General features: G+C 46.5%; 1 protein-coding gene across 11 annotated transcripts in view; it reads left to right on the top strand.

The window, feature by feature from the left end:
- Positions 1 to 19,871, top strand: part of ESRRG (estrogen related receptor gamma) — a 1,050,432-nt gene that overhangs the window by 844,752 nt on the left and 185,809 nt on the right. For all 11 annotated transcript variants that reach the window (XM_068232897.1, XM_068232892.1, XM_068232893.1 and 8 more), the window contains one exon: positions 18,040 to 18,156. In XM_068232897.1, the coding sequence (XP_068088998.1) occupies positions 18,040 to 18,156 (117 nt within the window). The remainder of the gene's footprint in view (positions 1 to 18,039; positions 18,157 to 19,871) is intronic.

Here is a 19,871-nt window from a genome sequence, read left to right as displayed (position 1 = left end):
GTTGTGATCACCTGTCCTCTTCTTGCCCTGTAGACTAAAACAGGAAGTTAACCTAATTATGATCAACCAATCAAATAATTTCCAATCAAACACATGGTCAAACTGATCACATGTTTCTGCATGATTTATCCCATAGGAGAAATAATGTAGGGGAACTTGATTGTCTTCACACACAGCTTGGAAAGATACTATTATTTAAAGTGAAATTTAATTCAAGGTCTGCGGCCCACGTTTCCCACCTCTGAGCAGCACACAAATGAAAGATCTGTAAAAATGCCTGTATTTTGCTGTAGACCATAAGATTCTGATTATTCAAAAGGGTACCAGAGACATGAGATGAGGCTGGCTTCCTCTTGAAGTTTTCAACTGGATCGAGCTGAGTCCTAATTTTTTCAGCTAGACGTATTGGGGGAAAATCTGTCTCTGCCCCCAAAATATCCAAAGAAAGAAGACATTGGCTTCACCTGCCGTAGCTGGGGTGAAGCCTTGTACATTATTGTATGCCAAGTATAAAAAAGGAAATGTTTTGGAGGGTCAGAGGAAGGAACTTCGACCCTTGAAAACATTCTCTAACTTTTTTACTTGGTACACAGTCAAGGACATAGGTTCACACCATCAACATCAAGTAAAGTTTCTGCCTTCTTTCTTTGTATTCCTACTGAGTGTAGCAGTGTGCGAAGCCAGAGCACTTTACTAAATCCTGCAAAACTCACCTACTTCCCCCGGATAAGTCGGTGGTGGTTGTGAGCCATGTCTCCCTCCACTTTACATAACACAAACGTGCGCATATCAGAGAACTGGGTGCGAGAGTTTGTATTGTAAATGGAGTTCCCTGGTCATGATCAGATGCTTGCTTTTTTACATTACACATCCATATTAGGGGTAGACATCTGTGTCTAAGGCAGTACTGTCATAGTTAGAATTAGCTTTCATCATAGCTCTATAATAGTAGCACATTTGAACCAGAGTAGCTCTAATTTAGACTTGAATGCCTGCTGTAGGTGGTCTTGGAATATTGATAGGTTTGGTTCTTTGATACATCATGTGAACTGAGAACTTTCTGCATCTTATAAAAGAGACCGGGACACTGACACTGTGGGAGACATTTTATTACATTGGATATGTGCAATATCTCTAATGCTGTTTAAGTACCAGTGATGAGCAAAGAAAAAAAAACCTATAAAAAAAATCTAGCCCTTCCAAATAGTAGAACTTTTAGCAAAGCAAAGCTTCCAGCAGCTGATCCATTTAGCTAACAGCTGGGTTAATTATTCAGTGATTTGCTAGCTCCAACTTCCACCCTACTTTGATTAAGCTAATTAGCTTGTTAGGAAAGTTTTTTGATCATCTCATTGAATTTTGTATTTCATGTTTTCCTGCTCTTAAAGGATAACTATACTTGTGCATTTATCTGTTTGGGCTTACAATGTGCATCCAAAAAGTAAGTTGGACCTCCTATCTGGGATATACAGATACATAGATCTGGCCACTGTAGCATAGCGACCCTACAGTCCTTGCTGGCAGTTGTAAACAATAATGATGCCATCTCCTGTCTGCCTAAACGCACCAGGAGGTAGACAAAGGAAGACCTTTTTATAGCAAGGGGTGGGGCAAGGATGGTCTGTGGTAAATCTTGGTACTTATAATATTGGAAGTTCCTCATTGGTTGGCAGAAGCCCTGCCCCAAGCCACAGTAACTTTACCTTCTGCCCAACTCGTAAGTTCTTTGGATAAACAGGAAATTATCGTCCTATTGCTTAAAACTGCTTAAAACTGCCAGCATGGACTAGAGGGAAACTAGGCCTGAGTAGTCAGATCTCTATACATGGACATCTTAGGTATGAGGTCCAACTTAGCTTTTTAATGTACTTTGGATAGCAAATACAGCTGCACTTTTTGTACTTAAGTGTTCATAATTGTATCGGTTTTATGAGATTGCGGTTTATGTCTTGGCCACTACTGCTAAACCCGTCAGTGTGTGGAAATGTGTACTGTGCCATTAGGATATAAAACAAGTTGATTACTGTATTTAAATGAAGATAAGTCCACATTGAGATAGGAGATAAGGCACTTAATGGACATTCCACGCGACCAGATTGGCAGTGGCTCTCGCGTTTGTTTACAAGTAGCTGACCCGGGGCAGTTTATGGCAAACTCTTACCACTTTTCCAGGAGAATGGAGAACAAACAGAGCTGAACCCTGCGGCTCCTGGGCCTCAAGATAACATTTTACTTTTTATCTGAAGCCATGATAAGAGTTGTTGCTACCTACCTGTGGCGTCACCGCATGGGTGGTTAATCTAACTGTCCTTCATCCATACCATTTATATTACAGATGTCAGCCTCAAGGTTAGTCTCAGTATTGTAGCAGAAAAAGAAGGCTGTGGAGATATTATAATCTTTTTTTTATTATTTTTTACTTGTTCCTGAGAAGGTTCTCATTTAACTAGTGCATGGTATAACCAACAAAGGGAATAAGAAAGGGAAGCTTCATGTGGACAACTGTGTTGTGTTCTACAAAATGTTTAATCACCCTTAAGGCCCGTACACACGCCTGAGCTGGTCGATTATGACCACCTCAGCCGATAATGGGGCTAGTGGATGGCAGCCCCCAACCCATAAGTGATCTGCCTGGCGGATCTACTCACCCTCAGTGACATCGATCCCATTGTTCGGGCCGCTCCCCAGCTTGCCAAATGACGTCACACATACGCCACTCATTGTCCCTCTGTTGTCCCCCCGCATAGCAGCACAGTGTGTGCAGCCCACCGATATCGCCCTGATCCCAAATGGGGGGCATCTGGCAAAGATTTGTACACACCTGTACAAAGCAGCTACTCCAGTTTCAGTGAGATAAAGGAGGCACCTAGATGCTGGTAAGTTCATGTAGTCCATAGACAGCCAACAGTCTACCTTACAAGTGTTTTTAGTGTGTGGGCACTGGGCAGTGCTCCTCCTTTATCTCATTAGAGCTTAAAGCGGATCCGAGATAAAAAACTAACTATAACAAGTAACTTGTTTATATATCTTATCTAAAGTTTAGATAGTTTACACAGCAAATCTAGCTGCAAACAGCTTTAATAGAATATGATTATTTCTTCCTGTGATAGAATGACAGCAGCCATGTTGTTTGTAAACATTACACAGAGGCAAGCTTATTTGCATCTTGAGCAAAAAAAACTAATCCCCCCCCCCCTCCTCCTCCCCTCTGCCTCTGAAATCTCTGGCTAGTAATACCTCCCCCTCCTCCTGCCCAGACTGAGCTCCCATGAGCCCTTGCTACTGTCTGAAAGCTACTCTCTGATAACCTGTGGGCGTGGCTTGTATAGTTTATAGGGAATTAGAGTATTAAAACAAAAAAGTATTTGGCTTGAGGAATGCCCTATAAACAATAGGAAAGGAACACAATTATGCATTGAGTAAAAGTTCATCTCTGATCCACTTTAAGAAGTCGTTCCTGAAGCACACCTGTTTCAAAACTTCACAGTGAAATAATAGTGTATGGCAAATAATTACGTAATAATTATTCTGTACAATTGACACAAGAGCCTTGAGTTTATTGGTTTCCCTATTAGTTATGGAAGCTAAATGTAGCAATAAAGGACAACAGAGTCTCGAAAGGTAGACCTGATGATCATTGAATCTACCAATCATTCTAATTCCATCAATGTAACTGAGCAATAAGCAACTAAGCTTAGAGTGTGAAACTATTGACCACAAAAGTCAATCACATCAAAAGATCAGACCTCAGTCAAACACCAAATCAGCATGCTTGCTCATGATCTATGGCTAAATGTAATAGTGACAGAGGATCAGCAGGACAGCCAGGCAATCTGAATTAAAATAAAAACAGGGAACACCAAGAGCCCCAATAGTGTAATACGTACTGGATAAGGTGGCAATAAATTGGTAATGCTAGATACTCACAAGTCAGGGTCACCAGCAGGCAACCACTGTAAAGGCAGGTGGGGAGATTGTCCTGACCCCACCCAGGATTAGGAAGTCGCTCTCTGTAGACAGGAAAAAAGGGTAGCAACCCTCCACCAAGGGTGGACTCCAAATTGTATACAATGAACAGAGGCGCCAAAAGTATAAGATTAGATTAAATGAGCTTAAAAACCAACTTAATTGGCAAAAATGAAGGAGGAAATGGTGGTCTTACCACCCTCAAGCAGACACGACAATGACTGCAATTCAGACAGTCAAACACATTTATTAGAAACTCCCCAAAAAAATTGCAACGCATTTCGCAGGCTCAATCCCGCTTCATCAGGTAATACAGGGAGGAGTATCAAGCGATCTGCACAAGGATTCAAGTTAAGCGCCTCTGTTCATTGTAGGCAATCTGAATTGTTTAAAAGGAAACAAATATGTCAGCCTCCACATCCCTCCATATTCAGTTTAGGTGTGATTTAAAGAGACTCTGTAACATTCAAAAGATCCCCTGGGGGGTACTCACCTCGGGTGGGGGAAGCCTCCGGATCCTAATGAGGCTTCCCACGCCGTCCTCTGTCCCACGGGGGTCTCTCCGCAGCCCTCCGAACAGCCGGCGACTGTGCCGACTGTCAGTTCAATATTTACCTTTGCTGGCTCCAGCGGGGGCGCTGTGGCGGCTTTCCATTCCGAACTACACGGAAATATCTCATTCGGGTCCGCTCTACTGCGCAGGCGCAGGAAACTTGCGCCTGCGCAGTAGAGCGGACCCGACGGCGATCGGGTATTTCCGTGTAGTTCGGAGCCGACAGCCGTCAGAGCGCCTGCGCAGGAGCCAGGAAGGTAAATAATGACGTCACCGCTGCCCGGACTCCACGGAGGGCTGCAGCGAGACCCCTGACGGATGGAGGACGGCGTGGGAAGCCTCATTAGGATCCGGAGGCTTCCCCCACCCGAGGTGAGTACCCCCCAGGGGATCTTTTTATGTTACAGTTCCTCTTTAAAGTGATAATGAAGCAAAAACAAAAAAAACTAAACAAAAACATGATATAATGAATTGTATGTGTAGTACTAATAATTAATAGAGCATTAGTAGAAAACAAAATAGTCTCATATATTTATTTTCAGATATATAGGTTTTTTTGTGACAAGCCACACTCTGTATTTTAAACTATAAAACAAGCAGAGCTAATGGCACTTTAAACTTCCCTTTGATGTACAATTGCTCCAGAAAACAGCATTGTAGCCAATTCAAGTTGGGTCGGAGAGCTCAGAGAAGCTCTTTTGCATAGATAATAACTAAAGTTTCTTAACTCTTCCCATACTGGAAACAATATTAGAATCATTTATTTGCTAATAATGTTCTATTTCTTAGATATACTACGCATACAATTAATTATCTCATAAGTATATTTTTGCTTCAGTGTCACTTTAAGGCTTAACCCCCCTTCACCACCCCTAAAAATAAGGTACAGATGCTAAGCAAGCAAGCACATAAACTCGTTTTTTAAATCATCCCCTTTTAACTGACTCTGAATGCAGCCACTAATGGCATATGCTGTGAATGATCAAACGTCCAGATTTTCACTCCGCAACATTTTGCTCGTAGACATCATCCAGGATGGCCCTGCCAGATGCAAAGCCACATTAGTTTTCTGCTAGGGACGGACAAATGCTCTTCTGGCACTTGACGGAGGAGGGCTGCCCAACCCCTGACTCTATAAGCCAGAGATGCTCAACATGCCATGAACGTTCACGCGAGGAAATCCGGCCTGCTAAGCAAACTAATTGTGCACAAGACGACGATCCTTTGCGCCCTGCCTGGTAAAACAAATAAATAAACAAAAAGTGCCCAGAAATCGCCTTGCTCCGCTCATGGCTCCGGCCAAGGTTTACTTCGAATAGCTTTATCGTTTTTGTCAGGCTCAGCGTAGACATCACCGCTACCATGTTGGTTTTGTTCACTTCAAAGCACAAATACATCTGCAACCGTGGAGAGGAACAGGCATAAAGCAAGCTCATAGTATGTGCCCAGTTAGCCATCTGTCCCTACCCAACCTCATCTGGATGTACGAGTGGCCAGATTCTCTCTCGTGTCATGAGAGCGAACCGTATTGCGGAAATGGCTACTTTGTAACGATTGCTTTCCAATGAATGGTAATTCTGATTTGAGTGCGGAAGAAGCCGACCTTAGACCTCTGCAATTGGGTAACCTATGACTCTCCAGCTGTCTAAGAACGGTAACTTTGAGGGTCTCCCGTGACAAAGGCTACAATCCCCCTGTATGTGGGGACTTGTATGTTCCCCAACAGCTTGACTACAGCAGACTGTCCATACTGCGCAAGCGAGATCCTTAGCTGCTGATGCACCTCTTGGGAGGTCGAGCTGTCAGGCAGAGTTCTTATTCTTGAATCTGCTTCCGCCAAACCTGGCGTCGTTCCATCCACAGAGCTTCACAGTTGTCAACCTGTGAAAATCTGTGGCACCTACAGTCTTCCCAATAAGAAAAGTGTAACTGCAAGTGAAATCACACTTCATTAAGAAGGGAATACACAAAAACAAAACAATCCCCTCAGTTTGGCTGTTGTATTATGAGGATGTTGGCAAACATTATTTCGCTTTCTTACTATGTATTAACAATAATTAGTGCATAGACAAGCACCAAGGCTTCATAAAATAAAAAGCTAAATTGGTGCAGTGGAGACTGCAGTAGTCACCGCTCTGGGTGTGTCTGAAGAATGGCAATGCTTCCAGTTTTGTGCACCTACTTACTTAAATGGGCTTCTAACTTCAATCTAACCCCGCCCCTTCCTCCCAGAAACTGAAGGGACAGTCAGACTTCATCTCAGTAGCTTCACTAGCATTACTAGCATACATCTAAAAAGGGCAGCCAGTAAAAAGGATGCCGTTAAATTAACTTACTGATATTCTGCTAGTTAATTCCAATAGAAAATATTGGTAACCTTTAGCAATATTTTACTACAACCTAACCTTATCCTAATACTAGCCTTCCCTCTACCAATGCCTAACACTAACTGATTCCCCCTAATGGGGCCTAATCCTAAAATCCTCCTGGTGGTGCCTAACACTAAGGATACACCTGGTGGTGCCTAACAATCAGGACACACCTAGTGGTGCCTAACACTAAGGACACACCTGGTGGTGCCTAACACTAAGGACACACCTGGTGGTGCCTAACACTAAGGACACGCCTGGTGGTACCTAACACTAAGGACATGCCTGGTGGTGACTAACACTTAGGACATGCCTGGTGGTGCCTAACACTAAGGACATGCCTCTTGGTGCCTAACACTAAGGACATGCCTGGTGGTGCCTAACACTAAGGACATGCCTGGTGGTGCCTAACACTAAGGACATGCCTGGTGGTGACTAACACTAAGGACATGCCTGATGGTGCCTAACACTAAGGACATGCCTCTTGGTGCCTAACACTAAGGACATGCCTCTTGGTGCCTAACACTAAGGACACGCCTGGTGGTGCCTAACACTAAGGACATGCCTGGTGGTGCCTAACACTAAGGACATGCCTGGTGGTGCCTAACACTAAGGACATGCCTGGTGGTGACTAACACTAAGGACACGCCTGATGGTGCCTAACACTAAGGACACGCCTCTTGGTGCCTAACACTAAGGACATGCCTGGTGGTGCCTAACACTAAGGACATGCCTGGTGGTGCCTAACACTAAGGACATGCCTGGTGGTGCCTAACACTAAGGACATGCCTGGTGGTGCCTAACACTAAGGACATGCCTCTTGGTGCCTAACACTAAGGACATGCCTGGTGGTGACTAACACTAAGGACACACCTGGTGGTGCCTACCAATAAGGACACGCCTGGTGGTGCCTAACATTAAGGACACGTCTGATGGTGCCTAACACTAAGGACACGCCTCTTGGTGCCTAACACTAAGGACACGCCTGGTGGTGCCTAACACTAAGGACATGCCTGGTGGTGCCTAACACTAAGGACATGCCTGGTGGTGCCTAACACTAAGGACATGCCTGGTGGTGACTAACACTAAGGACATGCCTGGTGGTGCCTAACACTAAGGACATGCCTCTTGGTGCCTAACACTAAGGACATGCCTGGTGGTGACTAACACTAAGGACACACCTGGTGGTGCCTACCAATAAGGACACGCCTGGTGGTGCCTAACATTAAGGACACGCCTGATGGTGCCTAACACTAAGGACATGCCTCTTGGTGCCTAACACTAAGGACACGCCTGGTGGTGCCTAACACTAAGGACATGCCTGGTGGTGCCTAACACTAAGGACATGCCTGGTGGTGCCTAACACTAAGGACATGCCTGGTGGTGACTAACACTAAGGACACGCCTGATGGTGCCTAACACTAAGGACACGCCTCTTGGTGCCTAACACTAAGGACATGCCTGGTGGTGCCTAACACTAAGGACATGCCTGGTGGTGCCTAACACTAAGGACATGCCTGGTGGTGACTAACACTAAGGACACACCTGGTGGTGCCTACCAATAAGGACACGCCTGGTGGTGCCTAACATTAAGGACACGTCTGATGGTGCCTAACACTAAGGACACGCCTCTTGGTGCCTAACACTAAGGACACGCCTGGTGGTGCCTAACACTAAGGACATGCCTGGTGGTGCCTAACACTAAGGACATGCCTGGTGGTGCCTAACACTAAGGACATGCCTGGTGGTGACTAACACTAAGGACATGCCTGGTGGTGCCTAACACTAAGGACATGCCTCTTGGTGCCTAACACTAAGGACATGCCTGGTGGTGACTAACACTAAGGACACACCTGGTGGTGCCTACCAATAAGGACACGCCTGGTGGTGCCTAACATTAAGGACACGCCTGATGGTGCCTAACACTAAGGACATGCCTCTTGGTGCCTAACACTAAGGACACGCCTGGTGGTGCCTAACACTAAGGACATGCCTGGTGGTGCCTAACACTAAGGACATGCCTGGTGGTGCCTAACACTAAGGACATGCCTGGTGGTGACTAACACTAAGGACACGCCTGATGGTGCCTAACACTAAGGACACGCCTCTTGGTGCCTAACACTAAGGACATGCCTGGTGGTGCCTAACACTAAGGACATGCCTGGTGGTGCCTAACACTAAGGACATGCCTGGTGGTACCTAACACTGACACGCCTGGTGGTGCCTAACACTAAGGACATGCCTGGTGGTGCCTAACACTAAGGACATGCCTGGTGGTGCCTAACACTAAGGACATGCCTGGTGGTGCCTAACACTAAGGACATGCCTGATGGTGCCTAACACTAAGGACATGACTGGAGGTACCTAACACTAAGGACACGCCTGGTGGTGCCTAACACTAAGGACATGCCTGGAGGTACCTAACACTAAAGACATGCCTGGTGGTGCCTAACACTAAGGACACGACTCTTGGTGCCTAACACCAAGGACATGCCTGGTGGTACCTAACACTAAGGACACGCCTGGTGCTGCCTAACACTAAGGACACGCCTCTTGGTGCCTAAATTAAGGAGTCCTCCTGGTGCTGCCTAACCCTAAAATTCGCCTGGTGGTGCCTAACGTTAACCCCTCCTACACTTAACATTAATGACCCCCACCTCACCAGAGCCCAACCCTAAAGCCCCCCACTCCCCCCCCCCCTTTTATTTAACCCTATCCGCCAATATTTTTGCCAACATAGGTGCCAATGTTAATAGCCTTGATTAACGCTGGGGGTGCCCATCATCTGCCGGGGCCACCCACAATGCAAATTGAAGCACACGCTATTTATAGCAGCAATTTGCATAGCGGGATGCCCCAGAGATTGCTATTTTATCAGGAGCCTCCAGCGCCCAAACTACTGCTAATAGATGCTAATCATGCTTGGGAACAGGTTATTTTGGCACGCGCATTCCACCCTCTGCACGGATGGGGAAGTGGGAGCATTTCTGCAAGTTGGTAGAGGTGAACCAGATGCTGGCAACTCAGAGGACAGACTCGACATAGGGGTGCAGTAGTAGTTACCCAGAGATATATGCACAGAGTATAGAGCTGCTAGCAGGGGAGTAACAATAGAGCCTGCAAGGGATGCAGGCACAGGGGGGCCCAGAAGCCACAGGAGGCCCCGTACTTAGAGAGTGACAGCTAAGGGCAAGGAGAGAAAATAACTTTCTGCTCTCTGCACAATTGTTTTAATGACTGCATCTGCTCAGCCACTGATAATGAATCATACAAAGCTTTATAGACAAATATTTATAGACAGTCCCTATTCAGTGTGCAGGGGGAGGGGGCCCCAGCCAAACTTTTGCAGGGGGGGCCATTGATTTCTAGTTACGCCCCTGGCTGCTAGCAGAGTAGAAGTGTCCTTCTCTGTACAGAGCCATCACCTGACACTACCCAGCTCCCTCTACTGCTCCCTCCTGTCTGCTGCTCCTACTTTAAAGGGATTCTGTAGGGGGGTCGGGGGGAAATGAGCTGAACTTACCCGGGGCTTCTAATGGTCCCCCGCAGACATCCTGTGTTGGCGCAGCCACTCACCGATGCTCCGGCCCCGCCTCCGGTTCACTTCTGGAATTTCTGACTTTAAAGTCAGAAAACCACTGCGCCTGCACGCCCGTGTCCTCGCTCCCGCTGATGTCACCAGGAGTGTACAGCGCAGACACAGACCATACTGGGCCTGCGCTGTGTGCTCTTGATGACATCAGCGGGATCGAGGACACGGCAACGCAGGCGCAGTGGTTTTCAGACTTTAAAGTCTGAAATTCCAGAAGTGAACTGGAGGCGGGGCCAGAGCATCGGTGAGTGGCTGCACCAACACAGGATGTCTGCGGAGGACCGTTAGAAGCCCCGGGTAAGTTCAACTCATTTTCCCCTGACCCCCCTACAGTATCCCTTTAAGAGAAACCATAACCAAGAATTGAACTTCATCCCAATCAGTGGCTGATACCCCCTTGTACGTGAGAAATCTATTACTTTTCACAAATGGATCAGCAGTAGGCTCTGTATGGCTGATATTGTGGTGAAACCCCTCCCACTGTGGGTGCCTTGTTGCATTGTGGGAAATAACTGCTGTTTACAGCTGTTTCCAACTGCCAAAAAAGCAAGCAGCATCTCCTTCCACTGATATCACCTGCCAGCAGTAAAAATGTCACCATGTAATAAATGTCAGAATGAAAATCAGGGAGATGAAAGATTTTACAATGAGCAAACACTGACTAAATCATTTATCATAAATATTTTAAAAATAAAGCACTTTTTTATTACGGTACATTATTTTCCCTGGAGTTCCTCTTTAAAGAGAACCTGTACTGAGTAAAATTATTTAAAATAAACACATGAGGTAACTTCAAATGAACATTACATAGTTACCTTGCCATCAGTTCCTCTCAGAAGCTCACCATTTTCTTCTGACAATGATCCCTCCCAGTTCTGACAACATTTTGTCAGAACTGAAATATATCAGTTGCTGTCAGTTATATATCAGTTGCTGTCAGTTACAGCTGAGAGGAGAACTGATGTGTCCATGTTTCCCTATGGCTCAAGTGGGCGATGTTACAGTTTAACAGTGTGCTGACCAGGAAGCTGTTATGGGGTAATAGCCATTTTCAAAATGGAGGACGGAGAATTCCATTGATCACAGTGGACAAACAGGACGCAGGAGAGGAAAAATAGATTGAGGAGTAGACTACACAGGAGGTAAATATGACTTGTGTATGTTTTATTTTGACTTTCAATTTTCAGTTCAGGTTTTCTTTAACTACATCCTGTGGGTGAGTACATGGTGCTGACAGTTCCCAGAGAAGTTTAACTGACTGTTCTTGTCACTAACAGCAGGGCTCTCAAGCTACTGTCCCAAACGCAGTCTAGGATCATTTTACACGCAGCAGCCAATTAACTTACCGGCAGTGGGATAACTAGAACTCATGGGGCCTTTCCCTGCAAGACTTTGATTGGGCCCTTCCAATGTTCACACCCCTTTGGTGCACTTCATGGCCTGGGGAGGGTCATAAAACAATGGTGGCAATTATAATCTTCACACTTATAGCAAGCGTAGCCACAAAAAATTCCTGATATGGAGGATGGTTCCCTGTATTAGAGGAAGGGAAGGTTAGTAGTATGGACCCCCCCCCCCCCACTGCTCTGAATCCCCCTGCTCCCCTGTAGTTACGCACCTGCCCAGTGTGTGTTCAGAGGAAACCCATACAGATTCAGGGAGAGCATAATGACTCCACGCGGAGCTTCTTGGACAGGAACTGGACCTGAGTCTCTAGTATGGTCGATAGTGTGGACCACTTAGCCATTACAAATGTTATTCTCCCACTTCTCTCTCTCTCTCTCTCTCTCTCTCTCTGTCTCTCCCTCTCTCTCTGTCTCTCCCTCTCTCTCTGTCTCTGTCTCTCTCTGTCTCTCTCTCTCTCCCTGTCTCTCTCTCTCTCTCTGTCTCTCTCTCTCTCTCTCTCTCTCTCTCTCTCTCTCTCTCTCTCTCTCTCTCTCTCTCTCTCTCTCTCTCTCTCTCTATATATATATATATATATATATATATATATATATGACATACCCTAAGTCTGAGCCAAATTTACCAGAAGGCACTGTAGGCACATGCCTATAGGTGCCTGAAGATGGAAAGGTAACTCACTCCCCTCCCCGAGCTCCTCCCCTATGCATAGTTCTGATGAGCTCTCTGCATTCCGCTAATGAGATCTTCCTTCAGTCAGGGGCACCTCTAATTCCTTAATACTGAGGATCCTCTAGCTACCTAATACTTGGGGGCACCTCTAGCTACTTAATATTGAGGGTACTTCTGGCTACCTAATACTATGGGACACCTATAGCTACCTTTGACGGGCAAGAGAAGTAAGGGAGAAGTGACAACTGGGACAACCAGCACACTTGTGGTGCTGTTTGGTGGGGGGGGGGGGGGGGGGGTTAAGTTCACTGAGGGAGAAGTCTCAAGCTGCCCACTAACGGTCCAATTTCTAGCGAAAAATCGTTCGAGCGATCAGAAATTCTGATCGGATTGGTTGTAAATAATCTCCATTGGTGGACACAATCGATTATGAACGAGTGAAAAAAATGTCGCCCGAATGAATTTTCGCCGAACGAAAATTTGGATTTTCTTGGTGGTCGTGATAGATAGGAAGCAATGATTGGTTAGTTGATGGTGTAGTGAACGATTTTTCGTCCGATTAGAATTTCTGATCGCTCGAACGATTTTTCACTAGAAATTGGACCGTTAGTGGCCAGCTTAAGGTGCCAGGAAACCTGGACTATGGGCTCCTGTGAGCTAAATCTGGGCCTGCCCTAAGATAGTGTACTGGATAAGTGCACCACCTTTGACATGAGAGACCAGGGTTTCGAAATCCTGGCTCGAATCCTGGCGGGCTCAGTACCTATTCAGTAAGGCGTTCAAGGCAAGACTCCCTAACACTGCAGGGTGGCCACTTGAGCGTGTACTTAGTGGCTGCAGCTCTTGAGTGCTTTGAGTCCGACAGGAGAAAAGCGTTATACAAATGTTCGGATTATGTTTGGATTAAGGACATATCAGAGGTCCTATCCAGGTTCCTTGTACAATACGTCTAACCTACCAGACCCCCAGCCTTGATGGAGAGCCCTATAGCACCTCCCCGATATATAGGGAATTGTGATGGCCTTATCTTTAATGCCTCCGTGTTGACAGACTTCTTTATCACGGCCACTTAACACATTTTCAAGAAACGCACGTCCCCGTCGCTTCCCGTCGAATTAGCACTAGCCGAGCATTTGACTCTCGTTGCAGTCCTGCAATCCGCTAATGTGATATTTAATGAGGAGCCATCAGTCGGCCGAAAGGAAGTCAATATGAATCAGTGTTTACAAAGTGTGATTAACTCTGAAATATTTCATCAATGCTCAGGTCCCCGGCAGACTCTATGCTAATTACTAAAATGGGTACTTGTTTCTTGGGGGGGCCGGCGACGGACCCTGGGCGCTCCAAACAAGGAGATGTAAGATTGCAATTACGCTCTGACCGTCTCTCTTGACAATTTATGCAGTTTGCCGAGCTGACCTCCCCCCTTTCCCCGAGAGACCAATAAACAAAATGCATTTTCATTAAGATACTAATGCACTTAATCACAGGAGGGGGGGGGGTTCTTCGAAACTAAAGAGAGTTGTGCAGGAAGATGGGGCCTCGAAAAATAGACTTTCTGTTTTCCCATTGTAAATGAGCGAGGCATTACTCACCTCCTCGTTTCTCTCGCAAAGCCAGACATCCACGTTTTAATAAATCAAGGCCGTGGCTTTATTAACCTTTTAACTCACGACGTTTAACCATTAACTGGGGTGTAAAGAGAAGGACGTAGGCAAGGAGTATGCAAACAAGGAGAGGCGAAAAGGAGAGGATGCTGTTTATGGCAAGGCGTCTGGACCAACAGCTTGACCTACGCCCCCAGCAAGCCTCCTCTATGCATTATCCAAAGAGGGCACCAGCTGTCTCGCACAGGCCAGGCTGAATAGGCTTCAATAGCTTGGTCGCTGACTTTCAACGGGAAAGAGGGAGAAAAAAACATAAGTGTTTGTTTCAGGATCTCAGTGAAATGAACGCCCTTAAGAGCTGTTGAGTTGCGTTAAAAATGGTGTAGAAAAATGCTGATGGTCTCTTTACTGGATGCAAATTCCATAAAGGCCCCTTTTACACTCGCCTTGCAAATGTGCATTGCATTATCCAGTTTTACCGCAGGGTAACGCAACGACAAGGCAAAGAGGCCCAACAAACTTACGGCATTGCGCCAGAAATACCCAATCGGCCGACGACCCGCCGCAAAGTCAACAGCACGCTACTATTACCTGCTAATCTTTCAGGGATCAAAAGAGTTTGAATCACACACCTGAAACAAGCATGTGGCAAAGCACTCAGACTTAATGGGAACCTGAACTGAGGATATGGATTTTTCCTTTTTAAATAATAACAGTTACCTGACTCTCCTGCTGATCCTGTGTCTCTAATACTCTCAGCCACAGCCCCTGAACAAGCATGCAGATCAAGTGCTCTGACTGAAGTCAGACTGGATTAGCTGCATGCTTGTTTCAGGTCTGTGATTCGGCCCACTACTGCAGCCAAAGAGCTCAGCAGGGCTGCCAGGTAACTGGTATTGTTTAGCTACCTGCCCAATGGGCCTGGCCGCGGTGGCAGCCCCAGGACCGCCTAACGCCGATTGGCGTCAGGTCCTGGGGCCAGTTACTGCAGTAGATTGTGTGCAAGCTGCGCGGGCATCTCCTGCTTGAGGGGCGGAGCTTCGCCCCGTCTTCAGTCTCAGCAGCGATTGCCGCTCGGAAGACTGTTAGCCGGCATACTCGTCATCTATTTATACAGTACAGTGATGCGATCAGCAGCAGCGCTGTACTGGGGACAGCCGTGTGACACGGCTGTCCCCCTAGGGCATTAGAGAGCGATCGGCTCTCATAGGCTGAAGCCTATGACAGCCGATCGCCATGATTGGCCGGTTGGGGGGAGGGAGGGGATTATATATATATATATATATAAAGAGAAATAGTAAAAAATATTGATAAAATCACATCATAAACATTTATTAAAACAAATAAACACAAGGTGGGTGATTAGACCCCACTAACAGAGAGCTCTGTTGGGGGGGGGGGATCACTAATGTGCTGTGTTGTGTGGCCCTGCAGCTTGGCCTTAAAGCTGCAGTGGCCAATTACACAGAACACAGCCTGGTCTTTGGGGGGGGGGGGGGGGGGGAGGTAGCACTGTGGTCCTCAAGAGGTTAAAAGGAAACATCCATTTCCCTCTCAGTTTACGGGCACTTTAAAGACATCTGATCTGCTGTATGCTTGTTCAGGGTCTATGATTAAAAGTATTAGAGGCAGAGGATCAGCAGGACAGCCAGGCAATGTGCACATAAATATGGCAGCCTCCATATACCTCTCACTTCAGTTGTCCATGAAATAATATATGTTTAAAGTTTTGATTGTCATGACAATAGTTTTCTCTTTTTAAAAGTGACTCAGAGCTGAAGAAAAGAAAAAGTTTTATACATACCTGGGGCTTCCTCCAAGCCCCATCCACTCGGATCGCTCCCACGTCGCCGTCCTCCGTTGTCTGCAGCTCCGGTACCGGGTCCCGTCACTTCCGTCAGTCGCAGCCAGTCTGACGTAAGAGAAGTGCGCTCTTTGTGTATCTCACAGCCGCTGGAGAGATAGTAGAGGGCGCACGTCTCTTGCGTACACTGGCCCCAACTGGCTGAAGTGATGGTACCCAGTTCCAGAAGCTACAGACAGCGGAGGACGGCGCGTGGGAGCGATGCAAGCGGATGGGGCTGGAGGAAGCCCCAGGTATGTATAAAATGTTTTGTTTTATTCAGCTCTGGTACATTTTAAGGTTTAAACGCCTGGCCTGTGCCTTTCTGGTGCGATGCCCCGCCCCCTCTCATTGCACCGCAACGCACAAAATGTCATTTATATGATGCTGCGGCAGAGTGCACCGAGAGGGTCATATGCGTAGCAACACCCCCCCCCCCCCCCAGCCACACGCCCCTCGCCCAGTGATGTACTTCCTGCTAAACAGGAAGTACACCACCCGGGTTTCCCTGTCAAATTCTTGTCATTCCGCGCATGCGCGTCGCACCGCAGCCGCCAACATGTTTAAAATTTCTGTGTCGCCTATTAACTTCCATTACTTCTGCCACAGCTGAGTCACTGTGTAAGTCCGACAGTAATGCACTGTTGACCTTGCCGCTGGATTGGGCACTTCCAGCGTGATGCCATAAGTGTGCTAGGTCCCATTGCCTAACATTGCCGTTGTGTTACCCTGCGGCAAAACAGCATAAAGCAACGCAGATTATCAATGCAAGTGTAAAAGGGGCCTGAGATAAAAATGATTAAAGCTTTCATGCTTACCTGGGGCTTCCTTCAGCCCCCTTTATGCTGTTGACTCCCTCTCTGTCTTTATGGGCCACTCTGATTTAACCCGAGGTGAAGATAAACAATTGTATTTATCATCCTACTCCTAGAAATGACTTTTCTGTAGATATCCCATGGTTTATTTTGTATTTAAACATTTAGAAAATAGAATGAATGTTTTGTTGTCTCTGCTCAGTGGCAGCCTATTAAGTGTTCCTAAATGAAAATACATGAACTGTTGACCTTGTCCTAACTCACCCCCTCTCCTCAGAAGTTGTATTCTGCCAGGAAAACCTTTTATGGCTGTAATATGTTTATGTTTATCAGTGATGTTTACTATATTCCCAACAAGGAAGCTGTCACTTCCATGCCTAGAAATTAACTATTTCAAGCAGCGATGTAAAACAGCCTGGTTATTAGTATGTTTTGTACTGTACATACACATGTTTATGTCATCATGTCACATGTCGCCTCGGTACACTTTAAATCCCCATCTACACCATACAATTTTTTTTGTCCCATTCGATTTGATTCGATTCAATCCGACATGTCCGATCGGGAATCGATTTGATTCAATTTGCCATTGTTTTGCAATAGCAAATTGAATTGAATCGAATCAATGAATTGAATTGAATCGGACAAAAACTTGTATGGTCTAGATGGGGCTTAAAGGAGTCATCAGGCTATTTATCCCACCCCCTGATCTACTTACCTGGGGCTTCCTCCAGCCCCATGCAGCTGATATGTCCCATGCTGCTGCTCCGCTCTCACCCGCCAGCCTGGGGTCCCCGACGGTGTCTCGCCAGGCCGTCCTCTACTGCTCCTGTGCGAGCGCTGCTGTCAATCAAGACCACGTTGTCCGGACAGTACTACACAGCCACAGAACTACTGCACCTGCGCAGTACACTCCGGACAACGTGGATTTGATTGACAGCGGTGCTCGCGCAGGAGCAGTAGAGGACGGCCTCGAGGTCGGCCTCTGCACCGGCGGGCACCCCGGGCCTTCGGCTTAGAGCGGAGCTGCAGCGTGGGACACGTCAGCTGCAATGGGCTAGAGGAAGCCCCAGGTAAGTAGATTGGGGGGTAAAATAAATAGCCTGATGACTCCTTTAAGTATTGTAAAGCATTTTTCTAAAATAAAGTATTTTCATGATTTCTTTTTGTATATTGTAATTTAAAGCATCTGACCCCGTCTGAATTTTCTCCACAAACCAGGAAACATAGAATACAGCTGCCCGGCTACGAACGAATGTGAGATCACAAAACGCAGACGCAAGTCGTGCCAAGCTTGTCGTTTCATGAAGTGTTTAAAAGTCGGGATGCTGAAAGAAGGTACGAATTTTCAATATCTTCAGTTTGCTGTGCGTGGGAGGCGACTGCGTACGGCTGCTGGGTACAGGGGCGTAACTACAAATCAACGGGAACCCCAGCAAACTTGGATGGCCCCCCCTTACCCTTGGTGACCCTCACAGCCTGGGGGGGACCGTCTTACAAGGGTTATAATACAAGTGTGGTCATCAGGATTCTTACACCTATAACGTGTAGCCACAAAACCTCCTGCTCTGGAGCAGAGCATGGTCATCCACCAGGCAACCTAGGCAGGTGCTTGGGGCGTAGTAGGTGTCAAGGGGCCCCTCTGCCACCTTCTCTGACCTTTCTCCACTTCAGCTTACCAAAACGTCCACAAGGGGGCCCCAAATCTACTACCTTGCCTAGGACCCCCGTCGCACCTTAGTCCATCTCTGCTCTGGAGTTTGGGAGGGTGGGAAGGTTAGTAGTTGGGGGGGCCCCCGTGCAGATGTAGGGTGCTGCTCCCCTGTAGTTACGCCCCTAACTGGTTATTAAAGAGCTTATATGACTGCCTGTATTATGGTAGAGAACAGAGGCGCCAAAAGGATAAAAACAATATTTAAAAGTTTTAAAATTATTGCTTAGGAGGCAGTGGTGGACTCACCTCCCACAAGCAGACACAACAACTGTGTATTCACAAAAGGGACATTTATTGGTATACTCCAAATAAGGTTGCAACGCGTTTCGCAGGTCAAACCCGCTTCATCAGGCAATTACAGGAAGGAGCACACAACAGCAGTATGTCCAGATAGCACCTGGCGCCTCAGGAGGCTGAGGCGCCAGGTGCTATCTGGACATACTGCTGTTGTGTGCTCCTTCCTGTAATTGCCTGATGAAGCGGGTTTGACCTGCGAAACGCGTTGCAACCTTATTTGGAGTATACCAATAAATGTCCCTTTTGTGAATACACAGTTGTTGTGTCTGCTTGTGGGAGGTGAGTCCACCACTGCCTCCTAAGCAATAATTTTAAAACTTTTAAATATTGTTTTTATCCTTTTGGCGCCTCTGTTCTCTACCATAATACTGATTGTATCCACCTTTGGTGGAGGGGGATACCCCTTCTTGTTTTTCAAGCCTACAGAGAGCGACTTCTTATTCCTGAGTGAGGACAGGCTAATCTCCTCACCTGCCTACACAGTGGTTGCCTGGAGGTAACCCTGGTTTGTGAGTATACAATTCATACTCTTTCTAATTATCCAATTACCTTGACATACTACACCATATCGGGCTCTCGGTTCTCTCTTCTTCTTATATGACTGCCTGATTATAATGCGATTTCTGTTGCGGACGTTTAAAGCTACACTGAAATAATTTATGGTTTGAATAGAAAGATAAATGAGAATGGAGCTGATATGCAAAATGCACCTGTACTGATCTCAGCAACCAATCAGATGTTTACAGTTACTAAAGCTAGCCATGCACAAGCCAATAAAGGTCCGATTCGGCAAGCAATCGGTCGCTATCTGATCGGACATAGATTGGGTAGTAGTGATCCACATAGCACCTTGATCTAAAAGAAATTTCTGCAGAGATTTGTCTGAGGTTAATCAGATTGCTGTCCCTGCTAACGTTCTGCTGTGTAATGCAGATCTGCACTATATCTTCTAGAGAAATACTGCGCTCCAATGGAATAACAGACTCACAAATTCAGGGGATCGCAGTCCAGGAAGTTCACTCCACCTCTATCAATACCAATT

Source organism: Hyperolius riggenbachi, chromosome 4 (assembly GCF_040937935.1).
Source record: "Hyperolius riggenbachi isolate aHypRig1 chromosome 4, aHypRig1.pri, whole genome shotgun sequence".
In the NCBI taxonomy this organism is placed as follows: domain Eukaryota; kingdom Metazoa; phylum Chordata; class Amphibia; order Anura; family Hyperoliidae; genus Hyperolius; species Hyperolius riggenbachi.
The sequence above is the reverse complement of the archived record's forward strand: the minus strand, read 5'-3'. Positions and strand labels throughout refer to the sequence as shown.